The sequence below is a fragment of the Pisolithus orientalis genome (genome assembly GCF_024613125.1).
Source record: "Pisolithus orientalis strain OTSU chromosome Unknown F5J12scaffold_50, whole genome shotgun sequence".
NCBI classification, from domain to species: domain Eukaryota; kingdom Fungi; phylum Basidiomycota; class Agaricomycetes; order Boletales; family Pisolithaceae; genus Pisolithus; species Pisolithus orientalis.
Genome location: NW_026260831.1, coordinates 20940 through 44789, shown reverse-complemented (window position 1 = coordinate 44789; position 23850 = coordinate 20940). Strand labels below are relative to the sequence as shown.

Sequence of the window (23850 nt, the reverse complement as noted above, 5' to 3'; positions counted from 1 at the left end):
CAGCATGCCAAGCATGTCCATCCATTTTTTCCAACTTGCCTCCACCCTTTGAAAAGAATTCAGCACAAAAATACAGGGGACACTGTGATGACCTACATTCTGCTGTCTCAGCACTAGGAAATGAGTGTTCAACCATCAATAATACTTCCCCTGGAACACTCAAGATCAAGTGACTGCTGATGACCTGAGAGTCAGATCTACAGTAGATAAGCTTGCTTACTGTCCCACAATGAATGTCAATGGTTACTGTGAGGTAGGCAGTATGGCTGTGACTGAATGTATTAGGCACAAGTAATTGACAATCAGCAGTAATTGTATACACACTTAAGTGTAGGTAGGTGCCAATAATATTGTGATCAGGAGGGGCCTGTCAAGTTGTCGTGGGCCCAGAGATGTAATAATCATGATAAGCGATGCTTACCCAATCTACGGTACACAGATCCTGGTGCCAAAGCCCAACAGGTGTACGCACTGATGTTTGTCAGCTGTCTTGCGGGATATACTGTGGATGATGTCTGGATGACCGCTGGATGAATGTCAGATAATGCAGGTTCAATCTCCAAGTCGAAAAGTAGATTAGATGTACATACGCACCACTGATACACACAAGGGTGTTTGGCGGCCTCCTTGCTGGATGCAGCCTGGGTGATGTGCAGATGATTGCTGGATGAAATCCAGACAGTGCAGGTTTGATCTCCGAGTTGAACAGTGGATGGGATGCACACACTATCTGTGTGAGATGGCGCAACGTACGTAGGTCACTATCAGTATTAGGATACTCCATCTGGGAGGCCGTACCTGGGTTGTCCAGGATTCAAACCCAGGGTGAACTTGATTTTCTTCATCGGACATCTATCAGCTTGTGCTATCAAGTTATGCCTATCACGCTAAATACAAGTCCTAGTATTATGCTCGTGCCAGTCATGGCAATCCAGTAGCTACGAGAGCATTTGATTCACATTTATCTGACTTTGAAATCACAGTTAAAAGGGGTGGGTTCAACCTGTGGCCATCCGACTTGCATTGCCGTGTAATTAGCTTGATATTGTCCAGCAGTTCTGGAATTTTGTGCCTCGAGGACATGTCGTATCCTACGCATCTCAGTGCTGTTCCTCTCGTTTTTTCGGCCTTTAATCCTCCTTGCTGAACCCTTCTTGTGGACTCCTCAATTGTCAAATTCTGTGTGGCCGTTGTCGATGCAACTCGGCATCAAGAACTCCAATCGGGGTGATTCCTTTTTCTCCGTGTCCTCTAGGTATTCTCCACCATCTCCCAGAGGTTTTTGTCGACTGCCTGAGCCGTTGTTGTTCGAGGGACCCCCTTCTTCCCAACCCCAAGTGTTATCTCATGATGCTGTGTGGCCATATCTCGCCCCGTTTCGTCGCCGTTCCTCTCGCTTTTGGGGGATGTCACTATTCGCTAAGAGTTATCGAATGGTGTATAGGGGGTCATGCTTGCTTCAGCGCGTCTGGAGATATTCGCTGTTTCCCAGTTGGAGGCAACTTCGGACAGCTTTGCGAATATCTCGGATCGGAAGCTTAGATTCATTTAATTCCTTTTGCGCCTCATTCTTCGTATTCCCCTCTACCGTTCTCTCCAAGTTCATGCTGTTTTGAGCACCCGTCTTCACTCGACAGCTTTCATTCCCTTCCATGGTACTACCTTAGATGGTGTCTGGGCTGTAGCAACCCCGTATTACGGCCGCGCCTCTCGCTGATTTGAGTGGTACTACTTGACGAGGGTTTTCGAATGATGTATCATATGTTCAATGTGGGTAGTCGTGATTTCGTGGTGCAAATTGCGAAAGTTGTCGAGCAGTACATACATGTAAGTGGTGCAAGACTTCGCTATTGACAACAGGTCCATTCTTTGCTTAATACCGTGCACTACCTTACCCCTATGTCTGCCTAGCGAGTGTCTCCGTGTCATGAAAAAGGACAGACTTTCCAGCCGTGTCTACACGCGAAAAAGGAAACAATTTCTGTCGTCAGTTAGCTCCCACGTGAATTATAGGTGCGACAGAACCCTTGCAATTAGGTTAATGTAGTAAATGAAGTATTCCTGGGCCAGTCACCTGACCGACGGGGTAGGGGCATGGGGATGATGAACACGTGTGCAGAAATGCCTGGAGGACCTTTGTATGTATGACGTACGTTTCCGTTATTTGAGCCCATACTATTGGCATGGTGGGCATTCATGAGGGCTCTTCGCTTGTTGAGCGTAGTCACATAAAGGAATAAGTCAGTTGGCATCAGAGGCACGATAGAAGACAATTTCGTCGTTGTTAGTGAGCATGACATGGCACGACCAGTGTACGTCTGATAATTCAGGGTATCCCGTATTCAAGAGGGAATATGTAGTACGCGCAATGTCGATGACTGCGGGGGGTTGAGGGCACTGAATTGGGAGCTCGAGTGTGAAGAAGTTCCCGACCAAGGCTGGGGAGAGGTCTCAATGCTCTGTTACGACGTAAGAGGATACATGATAGTGGTACACGGTACGCGGGGGTGCGAAATCCAAAAATCAAGATATCCATGCACGAAACGCGGGTATGCGAACATTTCGGAAAACATAAGAAAGAGCGGCAGTGGTAGGATACAAATCTGACAAGCAACACATCTACACGTACTTCATGCGAATGCGAGTTGATCATGATCATGCTTCCCAGGAGACGATAAATGAAAGGACAGTGGCGGAGTTGAGAAATGAATACCGTCGGTGGGGGAGTCAGGCGATAATTCCACGGTGTCTTTCCCAACGGAATCCCGGTCGTACGCGGTGCTCTCTTTCTCAGAACAACCCGTGAAGGTACGCCGATTGCACTGGAATTGCATTCGTAACTTCTGCGGAGTTGCTAGAGACTGGCAACCATGTCCTCCTCTTGAGTTTATGTCAGTAACAGTAAGGGCTGGAATGGTACCCCATACCGTGGGAGTGACAAGTTCTTCAACTGTTCTTCAGGAATACGGGAAAATACGGCACGACGAACCCAGGAGAAACACTCTCGATACTCGTTCATGGCGTCATGCCCGAAGGAAAAGAAGACAAAGAAAATTACAGAAGACGCCGGCAATGCCCACCACAAAATGTATGTCCAAATTAGCGTTGAGGACGGAATAAGAACAGTGGGAAAATAGGCAATTTGCGAGAATCCCGTATGAACGTTATCCCAACTGATCCATGGTCGCAAACCGTTCTGGCACGAGAACCACACGTTAAAGGACATTATTAGTAAACTCCAAAACATCTGGACGACGGCCATGCTCATAAGCCGAAAGTAACGCGAAGTAGTCAACCCAGAATTGGAGTTCTGCAAATGCTTCGCAAACATAAGTCGTCGACGAAAGAAGTGCCGAACGGCAACGGCTATAAGAAAACGTCAGTACCAATCTCTGTAAGAGATCTTGTACAGTGCGACGTACCTGAAAACCCGAAGGTTGCAAGAGCGGCCGTAATAGGTGGTACCCAGATCAAGAAGATAGCAGGAACGGACACGTAAACCGTCGGGCGGCAACCGAAGTCCTCGATAATATCAAACCGGTGGCCTTGAACAACATAGTCTATCGTATAGTTCATGGGTACTGATTGCTAGCGTCACGAGAGAAAAAAAGAGCGGTCTACTCACGAAGGGCCATATAGACGATGGGTATCATCCAACAAAGTGTAGCATCGAAAATCTTGCGCCGGATCCTGTCCGAATGGGAAGTGCGAACTTGACGGACTGACGCAATACGTTCTAAATGGATGCAAATACATAGGCAGCATGCCGGAAGTGCCATGTTAGTGCCGACCTGCAGCTTGGTTGCTGGGAAACGGTGAGAAGCGACAGTGAAGCTTCAGTGGACTACACCTACTTATGTCGCACCAAACCGGTGCAGAATCTGCAACATTTCCGGCCCATATTATAGCGTCAACGGCATATATAATATTTGAAACAAGCAACCACACAATAGTGGAAAGCATCGCAACGTTACGAGCACGCCAATGCCAAGGCAAAGGAACCAGAACTAAGCCAGCAGCAATGAAGGCACCGACGGAGAGTTCAGCACGCATGACAGAATGCAGAGAGTAAATGGTGGACATTAGGCCCTAGTGGGGACCGTTTATAGAGTTGCAAGGAATCCATTGTTGCGTCCGCTTGCTTTCTGCGAGCCTACTAGGCGAACAAAGGCTGACTTCGCAATTCAAACCTCGCACGTCTGTCACGTGGCCTGGTCAACCCAATTTTGCCAGACAATGAATAAATGCGTGCTAAGCGATCCCATTTGTCCTTGAGCTTGAACAATGCTGGTGGAATGGTATAAGATCGCCAAAGTATAATTGCGGGCTGCCATCTGCACCCCCCTTGCTTATTCTGCCCTACAAGCATTGCTGCGAGTGTTATCAATCTCACATGGACACCTTCACCGCCCTCGATGACTTTACCTGCGATGCTGATCATCAAATAGTGGACGCCCTTATTCCTGTTGACGAAGAATACTTCGGGGGGTGGGGCCAGGGAGGATTTTGCGTTATCGCCTGAGTAATTTTTTTTCTACACCGTTCAGTAATATCCTCAGCCTGAATTATTCTGGCAGGTTACCCGTGCTTGTCAAAAGTATTTAGTGCCAACTGGCCCTGTTGCAGTACCGGCCCCAACTGTACGATTTTTTTCCGATTCCTGACGAGGAATTACCGACGTCCCCTCTAGCCGCCTTCTGGGATTATTACCCTTCGACCTACTTTGACCTTCTTTTGTCATTATTGATTATTTATTCCAATCTCACTTGCGCCGATCGTTGTGTAGTGCAGAATTCAAGTGCCCTTACGAGCGTATAGTTATTTTGTATTTGTCATCGTATGTATTGCTGGCTAGCAGTCACTAGTCACGTATGTATCCGTTTTGCATTGATGCGGTCAATTGTCTTGTCCCGCAGGGTTGTAATACTGTTCTTCTGGTAGGTGTGAATTCACCGTCTATCGCTAACTTAGAAAAGGGCAATTACCTTATTTACAGCACCATCCACGCCGTGTACTACATACGTACTTCACCCTGAGACACTCGAGTAGTCGCAACAAAGGTGAGAGAATTGGAGCTCCAAAAATAAAAACTCTTGAATGTAACAAAATGAAGCAAATTTCAAGTTCCGCAATTGATTATCATCGAAAATCATCACATCCCACTGGTAGTGCTGGGGGCAGAATTATTTTCAGTTGATATCTGCCAGCACAATGGCACAATGGCAGTTGGTGAAATGGTGCAAGGTGGCAGAATCAGTTTTTTTCCCCCTACTTACCATGCATACAACTATTGTAAATGAATATCAATTCTTAACTAGAGACCTTCTGATGACATCAGTGAGCCAATATCCCAAGTTGTGCTGCCTTCAAATGCTTTCTCAAGTGCAGTAACCTCCTCCCTGAATCCTCTTGGAGCCAACCCCTTATCCACATGATCAAGTTTGTCTCATGCATACAAACCTCCATCAAGAACTCTAGATAGTGAGCCATCATCCAACTGATGGGCATCACTCATGCATGCCTCTGCTTTCTCATGCTTGAGCTCCTTGAAAGCTTCAACAAGTTCTTTGTCTGTGATGGATTCAGGGCCAGCAAGATAGTCATCTGGGTCATGAGTGTTAGCTGCCAGTGGTGGGACCCATGAGAAAGTCTGTTTGAGGTCAGCTGCCAGTTCTGTATTGATTCCAGGTGTTGGCTGGATATGCATGTGGGCATGTTTCCCATGTGTTGACTTCCCAGCTGTGTGATCCATTTTCCAAAGATGGTAAGAGTAGTGCATGCATGCTTTGCTAAGCATTTGAAAATGTTTTGACTGTAAGGCTGCATCACTTTCAAGACTGAACACCACCAAGGTCCAAAAAATAATGCTCAACATCAGTTGTGTGAGGGACCATCAAATGGATTGTGATGGCCATAAGCTTTAATGGACATTTTTCTGCACTGATAGGAAGTGATTCCCACCATGCAAGAGCATCTGCTTCTCCACCAGCAAAGACACCAGAGCATTTATAGTACTCTTGGAGATTGTGGACAACAGAGATTGCAAGAGCCTGCTGATGTTGTGCAGTGTATGCATTCATAGTACCAGTGATTAGACTTGTTGTTGACTTTCTCAAGCCACCAGAAATTGTCTGTTACAAGGTGGGCAGCCTTTCTGTGACATTGTAGCATCAGAGTCAACCATTTGTGCTCATACAGTTTAAAATTTCCATAGCATATGTGACTGGACATTAATCTGACAGCTTGTTTATTCTGCCACCTTCTGCCAGATCCAGAACACTATGGCCAGCAATTGCCACTGGTGAAATGGCAAACTTCTGCCAACAGCACTACATCCCAGGCAGATCTGTGCTTATTTTGCAGGGTGGTAGTGATGGTAGTCAGCGGAATGCATGGTGATATGAATTTACATAAATACAAAGATAAGCTAGAATGACTTGTGGATGATCAAGGAATCAAGGAACAGTTGAGTTGAACAGAACAGTTTGTCAGAATATACACGAAAACTAGCCAACTGGTGTGAGCCAAGGAAATGGGGGCTTACAAGGTAACCAGTACCTAAGAGCTGGGCGAAATGGAAGCAAACTCGGGAGATATGACAGTCTTCCTCATGCTCAAATACTTAGTACGTACTTGGGGTCCCGTCGACTGGTTACAGCCAGATGAGACCAGGGTGTGCAGGCCCGCACATCCGACCTATGCACATGTGCGTCTCGACAGTCACGACGCGGAGGCAGAGATGTGCTTCCAGCTGAGCAGTGCGACAATATTGATGAATATGCTATCGTTGAGTTGCAACCGGTGACCGCTGCACACGGAAGTAATGTGATACAAACTATGAAACTCTAACATGACTTCGACAGGGAGCACAGCCCATAAAGATAAACAAATGCTAGTCCAGACTGACAACAGTTGTAGTTGACCGAATAAATAGTTATAACAAATAGGTTGAGACTATTTTCGATATGTTAGCTAGTAAATTCAAGGAAGGTGAACAGAGGTACACTCACCAGTGGGAGAATGACGATACTCAGCAAATGGTACATAGGCCGCCGATGCCGGTGAGTCCGGCATGCATTTCATGATCAACGGGGAAAGGTGCATCAACGATACCCTGCCCCCATCCAGGGCGCTCTTCGTCAATGGGTAGTGCGTCGTCTGCTATTCGGTCCAAATCGTCGCGAGTAACATCAAGGATGGAGATGAAGGTGTCCATTTGAGACGGTAAAACTCGCTTCAGCTATTTTCGAAGATAAGTGCGGGGGTGTAAATGCAGCCCACAGTCATATTTTAAAATTCTTATACGTTGTTGACCGGGTTGACCACCATTGTTCGGAACTCGACAATGGCGACGAGTACCGTGTAAAAAATGGACAATAGTATCATCGTATCCCCCATTGTCCAGTACAACCAGCCGGATCGGATTTGGTCACGTGACTGTATTAGCGAGGTCAGCTCCTATACTAGACAATAGAGCATCAAACCGGCGAATAATGGGGCCCTCGAAGTCCGTCCAGTTTATAAAGTAAGGCCTTGCGGGCTTCGCGTATATATATAACATCCCGGCTTTCGCGTTAGCTGAACCACACGCTTGCGTTCACTATCTTCCGGCTCGAACACTCCAATGGACTCGTTTACCAGCGTCGAATCACTTTTACTCGTCGAAGAGCCTCCGCTGCCGCGATCCACTGAAACTTCATCCATACCAACTGACCAGGAGTACAATCACGGCACAATTACTGGCTTTTTTTGTGTCATTGCATGACCGTATTGCGCCACAGTGCACGTGAAGTGTGTAGTTTTCTGGATATACTGATACATGTTCCGTATACTGACAACCATCTAACCAGCCTCCCCACTGAGACAGTCTTCCTCAGCTGTTTATTTATTGATTAATTTTTTATATCTGTCATTTTTATTGTTTGTCTTCGTCTTTCTGAGCCTTGAGAGCAAATGAGAGTTGCAGTCTTTACTGTTGCTGTACAAGCATACTTACCAGTTACGCTCCATCGATTTCCATGCCCGTGTATCGCTAGTGTAGTGATCATGATAAACGCCAAGTACCCTTACTCAACGTAACCAACAGCTGCGCGTGTTCTGGAGATCAATTCTCCTGATAGACGTCATTGATCAAAGTATTCGATGACTTGAGAGTTAATCGTCTACCCCTTTGCTTTCCGAAGATACGATGTCGCTTACTAGTCATTTCCCACTTTGATATACAGGCTGTACGGGGAACAATGAATGTTGCACATGTACCTCGAGTAGTGGTCACTTCGTGGCATTGTAAGGAACTCCCAGGGCGTCCAGACAATTTTCATATCCCGGTTATCTTCAAGTAGGGTGTCACGTAGAGACAAGGGAATACATATTGGGAACGTCATGTTGATTTTTGGGGAAAACGATTAGTATCATGCTAGCCAAGTAGTTCATCCAAAAAATCTTGCATTTCCTCTTTCGGTGTCTTCGGTGCTCGTTCTGTTGGGAGGGGTAGGGCAACAATAGTATTGTCTGTGCAAGGAATAGAGGACGAACTTGTTTCAAACTCCAAAGAATGTCGGTCGTAGCAGACATACCATGCTTGCGTGGCTCAAAGGACACGGGCTTTTCTCGCAACTTACCAGACTTTTCCCGGAATCTTTCCTTGAGGTCTAGCCAACGACATCGCCTGTCAATTTAACAGACGCAGACTACGAGTGAAGACCAGACCTCTGGCAGCATCTGCAGCATCTTTCTCTCGCTGCAATTTCTCTAACTGGTCATCCCATGCAATTGTATGAACATTTCCCTTCTTGGACCGTGTACGTGTCTGCGTTCCCAATCTTATGTGATCAAAATCGTGGTCAACGTCGTCGTCATCGGGCAGAGTGGTAGAGGATGTCGCCGTATCCTCTGATATTTTTTGCCTCTCCAGAAAAGCAGACAGATCCACCTCTGGCTCCCTGATCTCCTCCCCTTCCAAAGAAAATGTGCATCAGCTAAACCCTGGACTCCAAGCACGATTGTCCACCCCTACCGTCTGATCCAAGTTCCGGTTCGGGTTCGACATACCGATCAGCATTGGATGCAAGCTGCCTCTTCCCATACCTGCGACGTTGTTCCTCCGCTTCTTCAGGGTCCAGCTCTACTTCCTCTTCGCCCTCTAGTACGAGGCGCTTCGAGAACTCCGCTGGGCGCCCGTATCCGCGGCCACGACCCCTGGCACGGAGATATTTGCCCAACCCACCACGAGACTTACCCCTTCCACGTCCTCGGCCACGCGATGGGCCATCGGTCGGAGACGGTTGTCCGTCTACCATGGATCGCGAGAGTTGGGTGTGGGTACTGAGATCATACCCAGCAGGAGATGACCCGTGGCAACACGTGACGCCAACGGTTTGGCAAATTCGATTTACTATTGACCTTATCTGATGATCTGGTTACACCGGCGTACTTCGGGTATACTGATACATTTACTACTACAATCCCACAAAAATAGATCCCAATAAAGAGTGAGTAGAGTGAAATAGTGTGAACCCAATGATGTCGCTCCAAAGTCCCGTCAGTGTGATCGCAGAAGCCCACCAGTGAAGACACGATACAAAAAGAAGACAAATATACACGTGTAAATGATGACCCCAATACACAAAATGGCAACGGCGTTTTCGATCTCGTCCACGATGCACTGCTGCAAGCGTTGAAACCGAGATCGGGGTGGGGAAATGACAAGCTGCAGGGAAGATGGTGGTACGCATGTTAGTGGTTGGGGCATTTCAGGAGCGAGGTTACGACTGGGCCATGGTAGTAACGCGGGATGTTCGAACGTGATCGTTTGGGGACTCATCATCTCTGCTCTTTGTTTGTCCAGATACTTGGTAAGACAGTAATGTCCATACCCTTGCTCATCAAACTTGACGGTGCCGGACTCCGTTTCGTAGAAAAAGGATGAGCGAGAGTCCTTTGGGCGAAGACGTTGGACAAGCTGACGGTCAAAGTCGCACATGCAGTCTTCATAGATTGACTGTGAATCACCGTCACTTGCGTCGTCAGACGTGGGAGTTGATAGTTCGCTGAACCTCTACACATAAAACGTTACTTGACGTGATAGTAATAGAGAACTTTGCACTTACGCGCACAAGACACGGTCGTTCTGGTGACTTGGTTGGCGACCCTTTGGGCGGCGTTATGCGTGATTTCCGAAAGAAGATGGCTGGTTCGTCGTCAAAGCGGACCGTCTGTTTGGAGCGATTAAAAAATAGCTAATAGAGGCGAAGTCGTCTCACCTTACGGCGGGCTAGATCAGATGATGATTCCCCACCATCGTCGACAAGAGTATCCGTCTCGCACGAACTTGAGGTGAGCGCTTCCGTCAGTGTCGTGACGGAACTCTTACGTCGAAGACGGAACGAATCACGGTTCCAGGCAGGGCGGAGCAGGAAGACAAGAAATCTCTTGGCCTCTCTGCTTATTTTCGCACACTTGAGTTGCGGTACAAGTTGAAAGCGGGACACAATCCGCCGACAAGGGGGGCCGACGGCGGGTAGAGCTCGGGTGAGCATAAGGTAAAGAATCCTAGTCGGAGGATTGAGTCGCCAACAACAGGAGCAAGGGATGTGCGAGTCAATAACCAACCTCAAGGAATTAATGTAAAGGGCAAAAGGTCGGCGCCGCTCGATCGATGCAACAAATATTAAGAAGATGCAGCAGGTTCCTTCCAGAGGAGTGCGACGGTGAAGATACACAGATCTGCTGTGGAGAGTTCGCAATCCGGGAGGAAGATATGTCTTCGTATTTATCTATTATCATCCTGCGGAAGCTTTGACAAGCCAAAGCGTCGTCTGTGTTGTCCATGAACTTGCATTGTCCTCGTCCACCGTGGTCGTCGCTCTGGTCACAGGCGGCATTTTGCGACATCAGGGACGGCGAATTAAACCTACCTGATAAGGATGACTTCTGGGTGGACGGCGGACGCAGATGCGGAGAATGCCCTAGAATGCCTTGTCCACGTTGAGGATCATATGGCAAGATAGTCAATTGTTCACCAGGTGGCACGCACCGCAGTCTCGGATGCTTTACCGAAATGCCACCTTCTGGGAAGGAATGGCAGGGAACTGAGGGAGGTGGATGCGCCACTTTCGCACCAAACTTGCCAGGATTCATTGGCATGTACCTGTTCGATGACGCCAGAGAATGGTCGATATTGGATTATCACGTATAATGAACGCAATAACTATTTCACGAATGGGGGAAATCCAACTGGGCTGCGTTCATAGCGTACACATGAGCTGGATGCCGGTGTCTGCCATTCGCGTTTCCGGACAACGGCGGCTGCCGCAAAGGCTGTGTTAGGTCAGCAATTCCAGTTCACGAACACCCACCGTGACAACAATATTAGGCTCCCAGACCCAGAAGCGGCCTAGGCCAGTCAAGTTAATATGAACCGTGTTTGTACTTGTAGTGTCCAGGAGTGTCTGGGAGGGCATTTGGTATTAATATACTCCAGCCACTAGGGAATTGTCCTCAGCAAGCAGGCAAGTGACAGCGTGATCGCTCGGCCCAGGTCACTTACACAAGTCAATGGAATGAACGGAGGACGGCGGCGTGTCAAAATGACTGGATCTTTGACCTACAGAGGGGATCGCCAGTTCTCAAATCTAGAACCGCCACCCATGTTACTCGAAATCGATGCCATTCGTAATTGGCCGGGCATCGTGTTCCTCCGCTCGATACTGTCAAGATAATTTAGTTTGAATCGCTCAATGGCTCCGAAATCTGAGGGCTCCCAAACATAACTCCCTGAACCACCTCCTGACATAGTCGGAATGCTCGCTCGGGATGGTGACGATGCAATTGACGACGTTGAGGTAGAAGGAGAGGGCGGCCACACATAGAGCCGTCCACGCTGGTAGGTCGTTTCTCGGGCCTTTTAACTTTGTATGCAACCCTCAACCCATGTACAGTCAGATAATGGGCAATAATTAGTAACGCAAGCCCTAAAGTCACCAAGAATAGAATGGTTCTTAAAGAACATGCGCTCTCCTCCTTCGCTGTTATCGCTCTCATCTTCGACTCGATACCATGAAGTTTCACATCTCGAATGTGCATGCCCCCACTACAAAGTACACTGTGATGAATGCAATAGAATATCAAGTGCTACCTAGATGTCCTGGTCTGTTCCTGCTCGGCGGAAAACAATTCCTACCTAACTTTGAGATGACCCCCAATCCAGACGATCACGGCAATGTGACGAACGATGGTGCTGGTGCATCCGTCCTTCCGACCGCGATCGATGGTAAACCCCTCGAATGGTACAACCAAGACGATATCACTAATCCCGTCGGTGAGTTTCATTCAAGTGGGATACCTGTGGATGTAGGCTTAGAAATGAGACTAGAAGAGATCCCTTTCGTCGACCCGGAAATCCAGAGGAAGATCAATGCGTCTCTGGATGGTTTCGTCCTTCGCAAGTTCCAAATTGGTTAGCGGCCCGTTCTTTCTTAAGGTTTTGAAGTAGGGTTTAATCGCACACGATCTAGGTACTTTCTACCGCCCAGATAATACAGGACCCTGGGATCGTCCTCCGGACTTTTCTATAGAATGGGAGATGGACGTTGTGCAGCAAAGCATGCCGCGGATCAAATTTGAGAGCTATTACAAGCTGATGCGAATCGAGGTATTGGATTAATAATGCGACCTATCCTTGCTATTGTTCTTACATCATTGCAGATAGAGGACCCCTTGACGCGCTACAGTATCGTGATGAAATACCACAATATAGCCGAAATATCAATGCCTTGCGACACCCGTGAACCCTGTCAGTTATTTCCCCTACACTGGATTGGTAACTGACTATCGACTATAATAGATATTTGCTTTCATTTGTTGACACCTCCCGTGTTTCAGAAGGAGGAAATGCATCACCCCCAGACTGGAAATTATAACAAGAACTATCTCCGGCGTGTAGGCGAATTGTGCGCTAGCCACGGCGCCATTGCTCCTTATGCCCATCATATTCGCATCGTTCTACCTGACGACCATTGCGAGCGTGACGTCCTCGACAGGTTTTACGACTCATGTGTTGTGGCCGGCATCGATCCTCTAATCCGACGTGTTTCGATAAATGCAAGGAACGAAGAGTTCTTCAACGGTGCCAATCTCAACTGCGTAGACGGGTGGTTCGAAGTGTTTCACGACAACTGGCGAGTTGCTTTCCAGATTGAGGCGCTTTTGCGCAATGGTATCGCCCATACACGTGACGTGCTAAAACTTATGCCCCGCATCGACTGGCTCGTCAGCCACCACGAAAGTGTTGCAGGTGAACTGATGCGTTACTTCACAGAGGCTGCAGCTCGTCGATCTGCGGTGCAACCCCTGCAGAAGTGTTTCGAAGCAATTCTGCAGAGGCAGCTCCGTCACCGACGATTAACTGCTCCAGTCGGACGTTTTTTCTGTCATCGTGTGACATTCACACCAACTCGACTTCTATTAGAAGGACCGAATGTCACTCAGACCAACAGGGTCACACGGGAATTTAAAGGTTACGAAGACTACTTCCTTCGAGTCTCTTTCCGTGACGAAGACCGTCAACAATTCAAGTGTGCTCGAGACGCCAACAGTGAAAATTTTGTGCGGGAGCGGATAGGAAAATTATTGAAGGAGGGATTTGAGCTTGCGGGAAGACATTTCAAATTTTTGGCATATTCCTCCTCTGCTCTCAGGACTCACGCGTTTTGGTTCATGAGCCGCTTTTGGCACCCCGACAAAGGATGGGTGACAGCAGAGCGCATACGCGGTGGTCTTGGAAACTTTGAAGCAGTCATTTATTCTCCGTCGAAGTATGGTGCACGTATCGGGGTGAGTTAGGGACGCAGAACTTGATGCTGCTGCTGACAACTATCCAGCAAGCCTTCACTGCAACTGACCCTTCTGTCGAACTTCACAAGTCCCAGTGGAGCGAAATGTCCGACATTCAACAGAACGGCATCGTGTTCACAGATGGGATTGGAACAATATCTCAAGAATTGGCCGCTTTGATATGGCAAGCTTTGTGCGAAAATTATTCGGATGGTGGGGCAAATGCTGTCCAGCCTACTGCGGTATGTCACAAAAAAGAGTCTATTCGTTGTTCAGAGGCTCACTGTATTCCCTTGACCGGAACACCAATTTATAGTACCAGATTCGTTTTCTTGGCTATAAAGGAATGGTGGTTGTGGATCCCTTCCTAGAAGGGATACATATGCGTCTGCGGACATCAATGAGAAAATTCGATGTCCAGGGAAAAGACTGGGCAGAAATAGAGATTGCCTCTGCATTCACGGAACCAAAGCCGGTCCACTTGAATAGGTAAACCAAATATTTTTGGTACGTTTTAACACTCACCAATGGATAGGCCACTTGTCATGGTACTTGAGGATCGCGGTGTCCCCATACAAGCTTTCCTGGAACTTCAAGAGAAAGTAGTGTCGAACACACATGGAGCTGATGGATCGATGCTAATGTTTACCAACTTGCTGAAGAGGTATAACCTTGGCGAGGATTTCTGGGTTCCAGATATTCTCAGAAGGCTGAAGACTTTAGGGTTCGAACTGAATCCAGATCATGCGCAAAAGCAGCTGGATGGCCCCTTTCTTGTTCGTCTTCGTTCTGCCGCAATCAACCATGTTGTGCGTGGCATCAAGTATCGCGCCCGCATTCCTATTCCGGAAAGCTACATGCTTCCTGGCGTTGCAGATGAAGGACCAGCGTTTGTCGCTGTGGGATACAATAACATATACTGCCTTCCAGAGGGAAAGATTTTTGGTAAGCTAACGAGTGCACTTCCAACACCACCACCGATAGAATGTCGTCACCAGCGTGTATACAAAATCCCGGCGACAAGGAACCTACGTGGATCAGCGGCGCGTGCCTCGTCTATAGGAGCCCGGTCGTACACCCGGGCGACGGTAAGCACTTCTGCCAAATCTATGACATGTACATTTAAGCTGTTCCACAGTGCAGCGTGTGGAAGCCATCGGAAAACCTCCCAAAAACTGCCTATTTGCCAAGCTTAAAAATGTCGTGGTCTTCCCTGCACAAGGTGCTGAGCGGGACATACCTTCTTTTGCCATACTAATTACCTTGCAGGGACTCGGTCATTACCGAACTCGCTGGCAGGCGGCGATCTGGACGGGTAAGCTCATTAGGGAGCCGTTATGCAGAGACCCACCGATTTTTTTCGCAGTGATATGTATGAAGTGGTACAGTACGAGCCATTTCTGGATCTAAAACCTCATGAACCGGCTACATACCCTCCTGCGAAACCACGTACACTCGACAGGCCAAGCACCGTAGATGACGTCTGCGATTTCATTGTCGAGTATATTAACTCTGATGCCGTGGTATGGATTTCTACCAAGCTGTCTGTCTGTCGCTTTGCTGATCCTAATCCTCAGGGCCTAGTCTCCGACAAACATATAACAATAGCAGGCAAGTAATATTTCAGCCATCTTGCTAAGCCTCACTTCGTTAACGTGACTATTAGATGAGTCGAAAGTAAGCCTACACAATCTTGCCTTGAAGTAGTGTTTAAGAGCTGTCAAGGATGGAACTTTGGATCCCACCTGCCTCAAACTTGCGGAGCTACACAGTCAGGCTGTTGACTATGCCAAGAACGGTCGCAAAGTCAGCGTTGATGACTTGCCAAGGACGCCATATCCCTTGCCGGACTGGCATGAATCGGAACAGCCCGACCAATCTAAGAATCTCAAAGCAAGTTATTACGAATCTTCTAGGGCTTTGGGGTACATGTACCGCAACATCAAGCTCGAAAAACTACCCGATGACAGATGCCGCCACATGCAGTCCTGTTGGAACGATGCTATATCAAATGTGCTCCAACCACTCGTGCAACGTAAACTGTCGGACCATAGGGCTTCTACAGACCAATCCTGGGTAAAGATAGTAGACTCGGTGTACGCCATATATCGGGAAGAGCTCATATACATATCCACCACACACTCGCTTTCCAAGACCGCGCTGACTGAAGAAGAGCTGGTACTTGGAACAATTATGGCCTGCTCAGGCTCTAGCGAAGGATACAAGAAAGAACCACTACATGCGATGAATGAGAGTTTGTCGTTCCTCCTTCGTGTTACGAGGGAAGGCCTTGTTGGGGAGTTACACAAAGGCCCGGTGGAAAAACTACGTGGGCAACTGGCACGCGCATGGGAGTCTTGGAATGCGTGGATCTATACCCCGCACTTCCAGAGGGTTTCCAGCGAGTCTGGCTCCGAGCAATTCGGATCGCACAGCTTCGGTTTGATAGTGCTCGGGCTTGTTCTGGATTGTTTGGCGAGGATGGGCGGCTTACCTCTATGACAGATTTACATTGAACACTCAGTGTATGAACGACGACGATCGAGCTTTGTACTGTATTCCCTCATCTTGCTGTTGTAGTACCACTCACAGCTTGTTACTGAATCATTGTACGAAAATCCCGCCATCGGATTATATCCCATTTTCTGCTGTTACTAATCTCATCTTCGACTTGATGGTACGGCAGACCCAGGCAACCAGGTGCGACGTGAAAAAGCAATAGTAAACTGTCCCTGAATAACGGTGAGCAGCGTTGCACTAGAACATGGCCGGCGCCGCCGGCAGGCACCTTGTTTACCACGCCGGAGCGCTGCCCTCGCAGCACGCACCACCGTCGAAAGAGATGTACAACCAATTGATTCATGTACCCATAGCACGGCCCACACGCATGATGACATAGTACACATACTTTACACGCTCACGACAGCTGTCAACCTCACGCCTATGCAGTCCCTTCACTTCCGAGGAATTGACGTCCGAGCAGCTCACGTCTATGCTGGATCAGCAACCAGCCCACAGCGGACAAGTAGCAGAGACTCACGAATCGCCCTCGATCAGAAAACACTGACCACGGACAAAGGGATACATGCTTCTGCATACAACCCCCCAAAAGTCAGATCATGTCAATGAAACCCAAGCTCTCGAAAACCTCTGCAGCCGAAAGTGACATGCCACGCATTTTGCTGATATTAACCCACAGCCCATGGCGGTCAGTAATCGAGCGAGGCATCGATCTACAAAGTCCAGACTCCCCATGGATATTGCGGCAAGCTACCAAAAGAAATTCACGCGCCGCATACTTTTCGAGGGCGCACATTGTGTCGAAGCCGAACAACTTGAAGTATCAAGGCCCAGCATTCACCATCGACATTAGGGAATCCGCGCTTCCGACCCTGAGATATCCGCAAATCCATCCAAAGGTACCCTCATCCACCAAAAACCGAACAGTACCGTGAGTTCTGCAGCGACGACGACAGAAAGGGTACCATTTGGAAGCTCTCGAATAGTAGCATCAGGCTCCAGAAAAGCGAGAGATCCAGTCAAGAAATGGGCGAGACACTCGAAGAGTCGTCCTAAAGTGTCTCTAACGATAAAACGGAGAGCATCTCCGCAACGGCAGCAGCGAGCGCAATGTATGATACACCATCAGAAAGCCATCGATGAGTAGTACAAAGTCCCTGAAAAGCGAAAGGTCCGGCGGTGAAAGGGGCAAGTTATCGCGCATACAACATTGTTGACTGAAAAGGGAAAACTGCAGACTAATGACGGATGCTCAGAACGCGGCAAAACTGCTAGTGACGATGGAGGGGAACGTAACGAATACGCCGAAAAAGAAACAGAGGGAATCTGTGCATGCGGGCCCGAGATATTCACAAGGTTGTCAGAAAGTGCCTCTAACCACGAAAACAGGCGTATCTCGACAACGGCCGCACGGAACTTGACAAAAGAGGCATCCCCAGAAAGGGCTATGCAAGGGGGATGGACTGCCGGAAACGCGAGAGGAACGGCGCTCGGATGCGCAAGATATGACGAGAGAACCTCAAGAGCGGGGAGGAGAGCGGTTCGCACGGCGATGGCAGGGACGATCAACACAAAACTCCGGGAGGTGATAGAGAACTCCTAGACGAACATGGAGAAGAAGGAACTACGCCAACTGGGCTACCCGATCTTGGGTTATTCGCAGAACTGTCTTGAAGCCCTCCAAACATGAAAACGGGAATATCTCCTGAACGGCTGGGTGCATGCAAACGGGCTTGGTACCGAAAGAGAGCTGTTGTCGACTAGTGTGAGCCTGCCAAAAGTGAGAGGCACAGCGCGAAAACGAGCGAAACACGCGAAACGGTACCCTAGGGGGGGGAGAGAAGATGCCCTCGATCGACGAGGACCGAGGCGATCGACGCAGACCTCTAGAACACAGGCAGGGGGCTCCTAGGCGATTACGTTGAAAGAGGAACCGCTACGATCGGGACACCCGATCCCGACTTATGCGTGAAATTGCAACCCTGCCCTCCAAGCAAGAGAACGGTCATATCTTCACAACGGCTAGGGGGAACTGGACAAACGAAGCATCCCTGGAAAGGGATTCAGCAAGGGGGACCTGTGACCGGAAAAAGCGAGAGAAACGGCGCAGAATCGCGCGAGATACACCAGAAGACTTCGTGCGCACAAAATGTGGAATAACTCCGGAACCGCTGAGCGCTGCCAAGACGTTCTTGTGATCTTTAGAAAGCTCTCGTCCGAGTAGTATCAGCCTGCGGAAAAGCGAGAGGGGCGGCGGAGGAACGAGCGAGATACAACCAAAAGACCTCACATGCACAAAATGTGGCATAACTCCAGAACCGCTGAGCGCACCGGAACGTTCCTGGGATCCCTAGAAAGCGCTCGTCAAGTAGTACAAGGCTGCGGGAAAGCGAGAGGCGCGGCGGAGAAACGAGCAAGATATGGCCTTGACACGACGGGTGTTGCTCGGCTTGGAACGGGGATGAGTGTACATACAAACAGAAAAACTAAGTAACACAAAAACGACCAAAGGAAAACGATGAAAAGACAAATCTACATAGTGTATGAAAGAGACCATGCCAAAGTGAGATCACAACTCTATGAGGTCCACTGTTTCCAGCCGCAAAGGCAAGTGAATGAGGGAATGCGATGACCGAACTGAATCGGCCATGGTCAGTGGCCTGGGCGGAACCGGTGGTGGACGAAGCCATACGATAGGCGAGCTATCCTGACCCACAACTAGCTGTGTGAGTGCATGCGATAGTGGTGGCGAACTGCTACGAGGACACGAGTGCGACGGAGCGCGAGAGCATGTCATTGGTACTGCGAGGGAGTGTGCTGACAGACCCAACTGGACGGCGTATGGGCGACGGACTGCGAGTGCGCATAGCCAGTGGTGTGACCTCCCGAATCTGTGCATTCGACGGCTTGAAGCGAGGGCGGGACGGCGATGGGTTGCTAGGTGGCTCATCCGGTACTACAAGGGCAGGCTCCTCTTTTGACAGCACAACGGCCTTGGCTGGTGCGTACGACGGTGCATCAACTAAGTCACAAGGAGACGGGAGCGGGGGCGAACGCGGACGCTGGACCGACTGACCAGGCAAACGAGCTGGTGACAAGACCATTTGTTATCCAATTGCTCGCCTCGAGCTTAGCTCCTTGCTTGCGAGGCTCTCTCCTACTATTCCAACGTGCGGATGAATACTATGTATAAGCTATGCACACAAGAAAGACAGTAGCAGAGAGACAGAGCGTGATGTTTACAGTTTCGGTCCAGTGTGGAAGCAAGAATGCTCCGATGGTGAAATCAGTGACAGATACCTCCTACCATATAAAAGGACCAATGTATCATTGAGTATGGGGACTCTTTTTCCTGCCTTGAATCAACAGACTGTTGTATCTGTAACATCGGGAAAGATCATCTCCTTACGGGATTGACGAGCGAAGTAGAGGGCGCTATCGACGGCAACCCGAAGAGGGATCTCAAGGGAAAGCTGAGAAATGGCGCCGAGCGTCTTGTCGCAAAACGTGCTCCGCTCGGCGTGGGGACCATAGTGAGCATTTTGGAGGGGTTGGCAGCCGGCGCAGAGGGCACTCTCAGCGGAAATTCAAAGAGGGACCTCAAAAGCAACCTCCAGAGTTTAGTCGACGAGCGCGAAAACGATGTCCAAGGCCTCACCACGGTATCACCTCTGGTCACGCTGTTCACAAGTAGAGGACCCCACGGTCGATGAAAACACAGAGCGATCTGAGCGGTGCGGATTTACTAGCCTACCAATGGCATCGTTTCTCAAACAAATGGAATAGTTTAATTACACAATGGGAAAATATTGGATCAATTCGCAACGTGCTGATGAAGTGGTTGCTGGTAGACAAATGCGAATAAATTCTCATGTATGGCTCTCGTGTGGTCATCAACGGAGAAGTATGGGTCCATCGTGAAGGCCATCCAAATGTCGCCCGCTGTGGCATTGTGAGCTGCCATGTTACCTTCATTTTGAATGGTACTGTGGTCAGCAAGGAAATTGAGCGCGTCCTGTGACAAATAGTGGCACATGAATTTGCTTTGCAGATCCCGGTAAATATGTCGTATGGTTTTCCGTGGCATCTGTGGATCCCAATCCTTGCCGGTGAGATTAGTGATGTTTTTTTTGTTGCAGACTCTAGCAGCTTGTGCCGCTGTACCGGCATTAGAGACGACATAACCTGAGAGACGTCAACCACCAAACATGACACATGCAAGGGAAGAATTACCAGTTGGAGTTGTCCGAGTGCATTGGTAACGTTGCACACTTCTTGTTTGAGGTCTTGAACCTTGCCCCACAGGCTTGACATTTCGCGATCAGAAGCAGGATGCTCCGCCCGGAACCTGATGTTTTCGCAATCTGAACGAGCAACCTCGTCCTTGAGGCTACTGATCTCTCGATCTGAACAAATGGTCTTGCCCCTGAGGCTCTTGACTTCTTCCTTGAGGCTACTGATCATTCGATCTGAACGAGCAACCTTGCGCTTGAGGCTACTGATCTTTCGATCTGAACGAGCAAACTTGCGCTTGAGGGTCACTGATCTTTCGAGAGAAATTCTGTGTTCTGAACTCGTTGAATTGCCTCTGTAATGACCGAAGTGCTCCTGGAATTCCCCCGTCAATTCAAGCCAGGTGAGGACAATAAGTAACAACTCACGCACATTGGAATCGTCCTGAAGTTTCTACATGTTTTCATTACGTGGTTCTGTAACGACGAATGATCCTGACACATGCATCATATCCACAGTCTAATGCACATCTGGTTGATATGTCTCGTTAAGCGCAGAAGCAGCTGTGTTGACGGCACCGTCAGCGAGCACGGTAAGATCCTGCAAGGGTGCGGCCGGTTCTAGCATTTCGCCTAGTCGGAGTTGTGGAATATGGATATGTCGTCGTATTGGTGGAATTTCTCGGGAAAAATGAAAATGTAGGAGATGGGGGACAAGGTATAGGCGGTGGGAAGTAGGGTAAGGAAGGCATGGTCGTACCAAACAGGGGTGGCTGGCACGAGTCACGTGCCAAAGAAAGGAGAACCACTGTACTGTGACGAAAGCAAGTGCGTTTAGTCACAGGGGTAGTCCATACGTGGATCAGCGGCGCGTGCCTCGTCTATAGGAGTAGGAGCCCGGTCGTACACCCAGGCGACGGTAAGCACTTCTGCTAAATCTATGACATGTACATTTAAGCTGTTCCACAGTGCAGCGTGTGGAAGCCGTCGGAAAACCTCCCAAGAACTGCCTATTTGCCAAGCTTAAAAATGTCGTGGTCTTCCCTGCACAAGGTGCTGAGCGGGACATACTTTCTTTTTGCCACATTAATTACCTTGCAGGGACTCGGTCGTTACCGAACTCACCGGCAGGCAGCAATCTGGACGGGTAAGCTCATTAGGGAACCGTTATGCAGAGACCAACCGATTTTTTTGCAGTGATATGTATGAAGTGGTACAGCACGAGCCATTTCTGGATCTAAAACCTCGTGAACCGGCTATATACCCTCCTGCCAAACCACGTACGCTCGACAGCCCAAGCACCGTAGATGACTGTCTGCGATTTCATTGTCGAGTATATTAACTCTGATGTCGTGGTATGGATTTCCACCAAGCTGTCTGTCTGTCGCTTTGCTTATCCGAACCCTCGGGGCCTAGTCTCCGACAAACATGTAACCATAGCAGGCAAATAATATTTCAACCATCTTGCTAAGCCTCACTTCGTCAACGTGACTATTAGATGAGTCGAAAGTAAGCCCACGTAATCTTGTCTTGAAGTGGTGTTTAAGAGCCGTCAAGGATGGAACTTTGGATCTTACCTGCATCAAACTTGCGGAGCTACGCGGTCAGGCTGTCGACTATGCCAAGAACGGTCGCAAAGTCAGTTTTGATGACTTGCCAAGGACGCCATATCCCTTGCCGGACTGGCATGAATCGGAACAGCCCGACCAATCTAAGAATCTCAAAGCAAGTTATTACGAATCTTCTAGGGCTTTGGGGTACATGTACCGCAACATCAAGCTCGAAAAACTACCCGATGACAGATGCCGCCACATGCAGTCCTGTTGGAACGATGCTATATCAAATGCGCTCCAACCACTCGTGCAACGTAAACTGTCAGGCTATAGGGCTTCTACAGACCAATCCTGGGTAAAGATAGTAGACTCGGTGTACGCCATGTATCGGGAAGAGCCCATATACATATCCACCACACTCCCTTTCCAGGACCGCGCTGACTGAAGAAGAGCTGGTACTTGGAACAATTATGGCCTGCTCAGGCTCTAGCGAAGGATACAAGAAAGAACGAGTACATGCGATGAATGACAGTTTGTCGTCCCTCCTTCGTGTTACGAGGGAAAGCCATGTTGGGGAGTTACACAAAGGCCCGGCGGAAGAACTATGTGGGCAACTGGTACGCCCGTGGAAGTCTTGGGATGCGTGGACCTATGCTCCGGACTTCCAGAGGGCTTCCAGCGAGTCTGGCTCCGAGCAATTTGGATCGCACAGCTTCGGTTTTATAGTGCTCGGGCTTGTTCTGGATTGTTTGGCGAGGATGGGCGGCTTACCTCGATGACAGTTTTAGGCCTTGGTCTGTCCCTGAGTAACAGTGAGCAACGTTGCAATGACAATTTGGGTAGAATTTTTTGATAGAGACCGGATACAGCCACAGAATGCTTAGTCCGACAGACATCATGCACTGGCTACAACGAGATAGATTACCCCATTGCTTACCTCGAGTTCAGCTCCTCGCCTACGAGGCTCTCTCTCACTATTCCAACGTGCGGATAAACACTATGTATAAGCTATGCACACAAGAAAGCAAGTAGCAGAGAGATGGAGTGTGACGCTCCGACCCGGCGTGGAAGGACGAATGCTCTGATGGTGAAAAATCAGTGACAGATATGTCTACTTCCCTATATTGGTTTTGATCCCATTTAGCCCGTATATATGCGGTGACATTTCGGTGCCTATCTCCTACCATATAAAAGGACCAAAGTGCCATAAGTATGGGGACTCTTTTTCCTACCTCGATCACCTTCAAAAGTGACTTCTCCTAGACGCCGCTTTTTTCCCCCTGCCCTCACTGGTCGAAAACTCCAAACACCAATCCCTCGTGATCCCTCGTAAAGAGAAAAGTGTGTATCATGACTAAAATCACCGAGACATTTAACACACGTTACAATTTATGCCGAGCGACCCGTGCTCGAGCACTCTCGTTACCCCACAGCCCGAGATCCCAGCCTAGTGCTGAGGCTCTCGATAATACTCCACTACCAAAATTGACTCCCGTTGGGGGCCATTATGCTACCCCCATCGAAAAACCTGCCGTTGACGAACTTCCCGGTTTGAGAACCAGCTCACCGGTGTATCCCGGAGCCTTTGATGCTCCGGAGGCTACTATAGCAGTTCCTACTGTTAGAGTTGAGATGCTCACTCACAGTGCCAATGTTGACTTGCTGAATAAAGTCCAAAATGACTCGTCGTCACCTCTATCCGCGAGTGGGAA

The 23850-nt window shown here is 48.9% G+C and overlaps 7 protein-coding genes across 7 annotated transcripts; 3 read left to right on the top strand and 4 right to left on the bottom strand.

Annotated features, from left to right (window-relative positions):
* Positions 1-2421: 2421 nt before the first annotated feature.
* Positions 2422-4171, bottom strand: F5J12DRAFT_859908 (Rcb2.42). Its single transcript, XM_051746832.1, has 5 exons — positions 3855-4171; positions 3626-3805; positions 3423-3560; positions 2928-3366; positions 2422-2880 (listed from the first exon to the last, which is right to left on the bottom strand). The coding sequence occupies exons 1-5, from the start codon at positions 4081-4083 to the stop codon at positions 2631-2633; spliced, it is 1236 nt and encodes a 411-aa protein (XP_051595669.1). The 5' UTR covers positions 4084-4171; the 3' UTR covers positions 2422-2630.
* Positions 4172-8416: 4245 nt separating this feature from the next.
* F5J12DRAFT_726956 (uncharacterized protein) lies at positions 8417-9299 on the bottom strand (the record flags this gene model as incomplete). Its single annotated transcript, XM_051741762.1, has 4 exons — positions 8417-8511; positions 8547-8651; positions 8710-8955; positions 9017-9299. The coding sequence occupies 4 exons, from the start codon at positions 9297-9299 to the stop codon at positions 8417-8419; spliced, it is 729 nt and encodes a 242-aa protein (XP_051595668.1).
* Positions 9300-9377: 78 nt separating this feature from the next.
* On the bottom strand, positions 9378-10794 carry F5J12DRAFT_457302 (uncharacterized protein). The gene is made up of 3 exons (XM_051739532.1): positions 10263-10794; positions 10110-10214; positions 9378-10057 (listed from the first exon to the last, which is right to left on the bottom strand). The coding sequence occupies exons 1-3, from the start codon at positions 10536-10538 to the stop codon at positions 9542-9544; spliced, it is 897 nt and encodes a 298-aa protein (XP_051595667.1). The 5' UTR covers positions 10539-10794; the 3' UTR covers positions 9378-9541.
* A 1220-nt stretch (positions 10795-12014) lies between these two features.
* Positions 12015-16514, top strand: F5J12DRAFT_929650 (RNA dependent RNA polymerase-domain-containing protein). Its single transcript, XM_051749505.1, has 16 exons — positions 12015-12148; positions 12209-12319; positions 12374-12457; positions 12516-12652; positions 12706-12793; positions 12845-13833; positions 13881-14075; positions 14150-14322; positions 14369-14778; positions 14832-14921; positions 14972-15055; positions 15103-15148; positions 15200-15356; positions 15411-15444; positions 15500-15510; positions 15559-16514. The coding sequence occupies exons 1-16, from the start codon at positions 12058-12060 to the stop codon at positions 16333-16335; spliced, it is 3477 nt and encodes a 1158-aa protein (XP_051595666.1). The 5' UTR covers positions 12015-12057; the 3' UTR covers positions 16336-16514.
* Positions 16515-17086: 572 nt separating this feature from the next.
* F5J12DRAFT_786142 (uncharacterized protein) lies at positions 17087-20066 on the top strand (the record flags this gene model as incomplete). The annotated part of the gene is made up of 7 exons (XM_051743375.1): positions 17087-17173; positions 17207-17284; positions 17591-17938; positions 18244-18491; positions 18670-18818; positions 19097-19354; positions 19723-20066. The coding sequence occupies 7 exons, from the start codon at positions 17087-17089 to the stop codon at positions 20064-20066; spliced, it is 1512 nt and encodes a 503-aa protein (XP_051595665.1).
* An 83-nt stretch (positions 20067-20149) lies between these two features.
* Positions 20150-21213, bottom strand: F5J12DRAFT_915481 (uncharacterized protein; the record flags this gene model as incomplete). The annotated part of the gene is made up of 3 exons (XM_051749153.1): positions 20150-20961; positions 21019-21039; positions 21115-21213. Coding segments are annotated over 3 exons (930 nt in total), but the record flags the coding sequence as incomplete, so codon positions are not given.
* Positions 21214-21781: 568 nt separating this feature from the next.
* F5J12DRAFT_859853 (uncharacterized protein) lies at positions 21782-22925 on the top strand. The gene is made up of 4 exons (XM_051746831.1): positions 21782-21918; positions 21959-22015; positions 22143-22522; positions 22569-22925. The coding sequence occupies exons 1-4, from the start codon at positions 21787-21789 to the stop codon at positions 22915-22917; spliced, it is 918 nt and encodes a 305-aa protein (XP_051595663.1). The 5' UTR covers positions 21782-21786; the 3' UTR covers positions 22918-22925.
* The last annotated feature ends 925 nt before the right edge of the window (positions 22926-23850 follow it).

Bases quoted from the DNA above. Each gene is read 5' to 3' on its own strand.
- F5J12DRAFT_457302 (XM_051739532.1), bottom strand. From the start codon at position 10,538: ATGCTCACCCGAGCTCTACCCGCCGTCGGCCCCCCTTGTCGGCGGATT. The intron at 10,215-10,262 runs GTGAGACGACTT...CGCTCCAAACAG, and splicing joins CTGATCTAGCCCGCCGTAAG to ACGGTCCGCTTTGACGACGA. The intron at 10,058-10,109 runs GTAAGTGCAAAG...TTTTATGTGTAG, and splicing joins AACGACCGTGTCTTGTGCGC to AGGTTCAGCGAACTATCAAC.
- F5J12DRAFT_859853 (XM_051746831.1), top strand. From the start codon at position 21,787: ATGTATGAAGTGGTACAGCACGAGCCATTTCTGGATCTAAAACCTCGT. The intron at 21,919-21,958 runs GTATATTAACTC...ATTTCCACCAAG, and splicing joins GTCTGCGATTTCATTGTCGA to CTGTCTGTCTGTCGCTTTGC. The intron at 22,523-22,568 runs GTATCGGGAAGA...CTCCCTTTCCAG, and splicing joins GTAGACTCGGTGTACGCCAT to GACCGCGCTGACTGAAGAAG.
- F5J12DRAFT_859908 (XM_051746832.1), bottom strand. From the start codon at position 4,083: ATGTCCACCATTTACTCTCTGCATTCTGTCATGCGTGCTGAACTCTCC. The intron at 3,806-3,854 runs GTAGGTGTAGTC...ACCGTTTCCCAG, and splicing joins ACCGGTTTGGTGCGACATAA to CAACCAAGCTGCAGGTCGGC. The intron at 3,561-3,625 runs GTGAGTAGACCG...ACTATACGATAG, and splicing joins CATCGTCTATATGGCCCTTC to ACTATGTTGTTCAAGGCCAC.
- F5J12DRAFT_929650 (XM_051749505.1), top strand. From the start codon at position 12,058: ATGAAGTTTCACATCTCGAATGTGCATGCCCCCACTACAAAGTACACT. The intron at 12,653-12,705 runs GTATTGGATTAA...ACATCATTGCAG, and splicing joins ACAAGCTGATGCGAATCGAG to ATAGAGGACCCCTTGACGCG. The intron at 12,794-12,844 runs GTCAGTTATTTC...CGACTATAATAG, and splicing joins TTGCGACACCCGTGAACCCT to ATATTTGCTTTCATTTGTTG.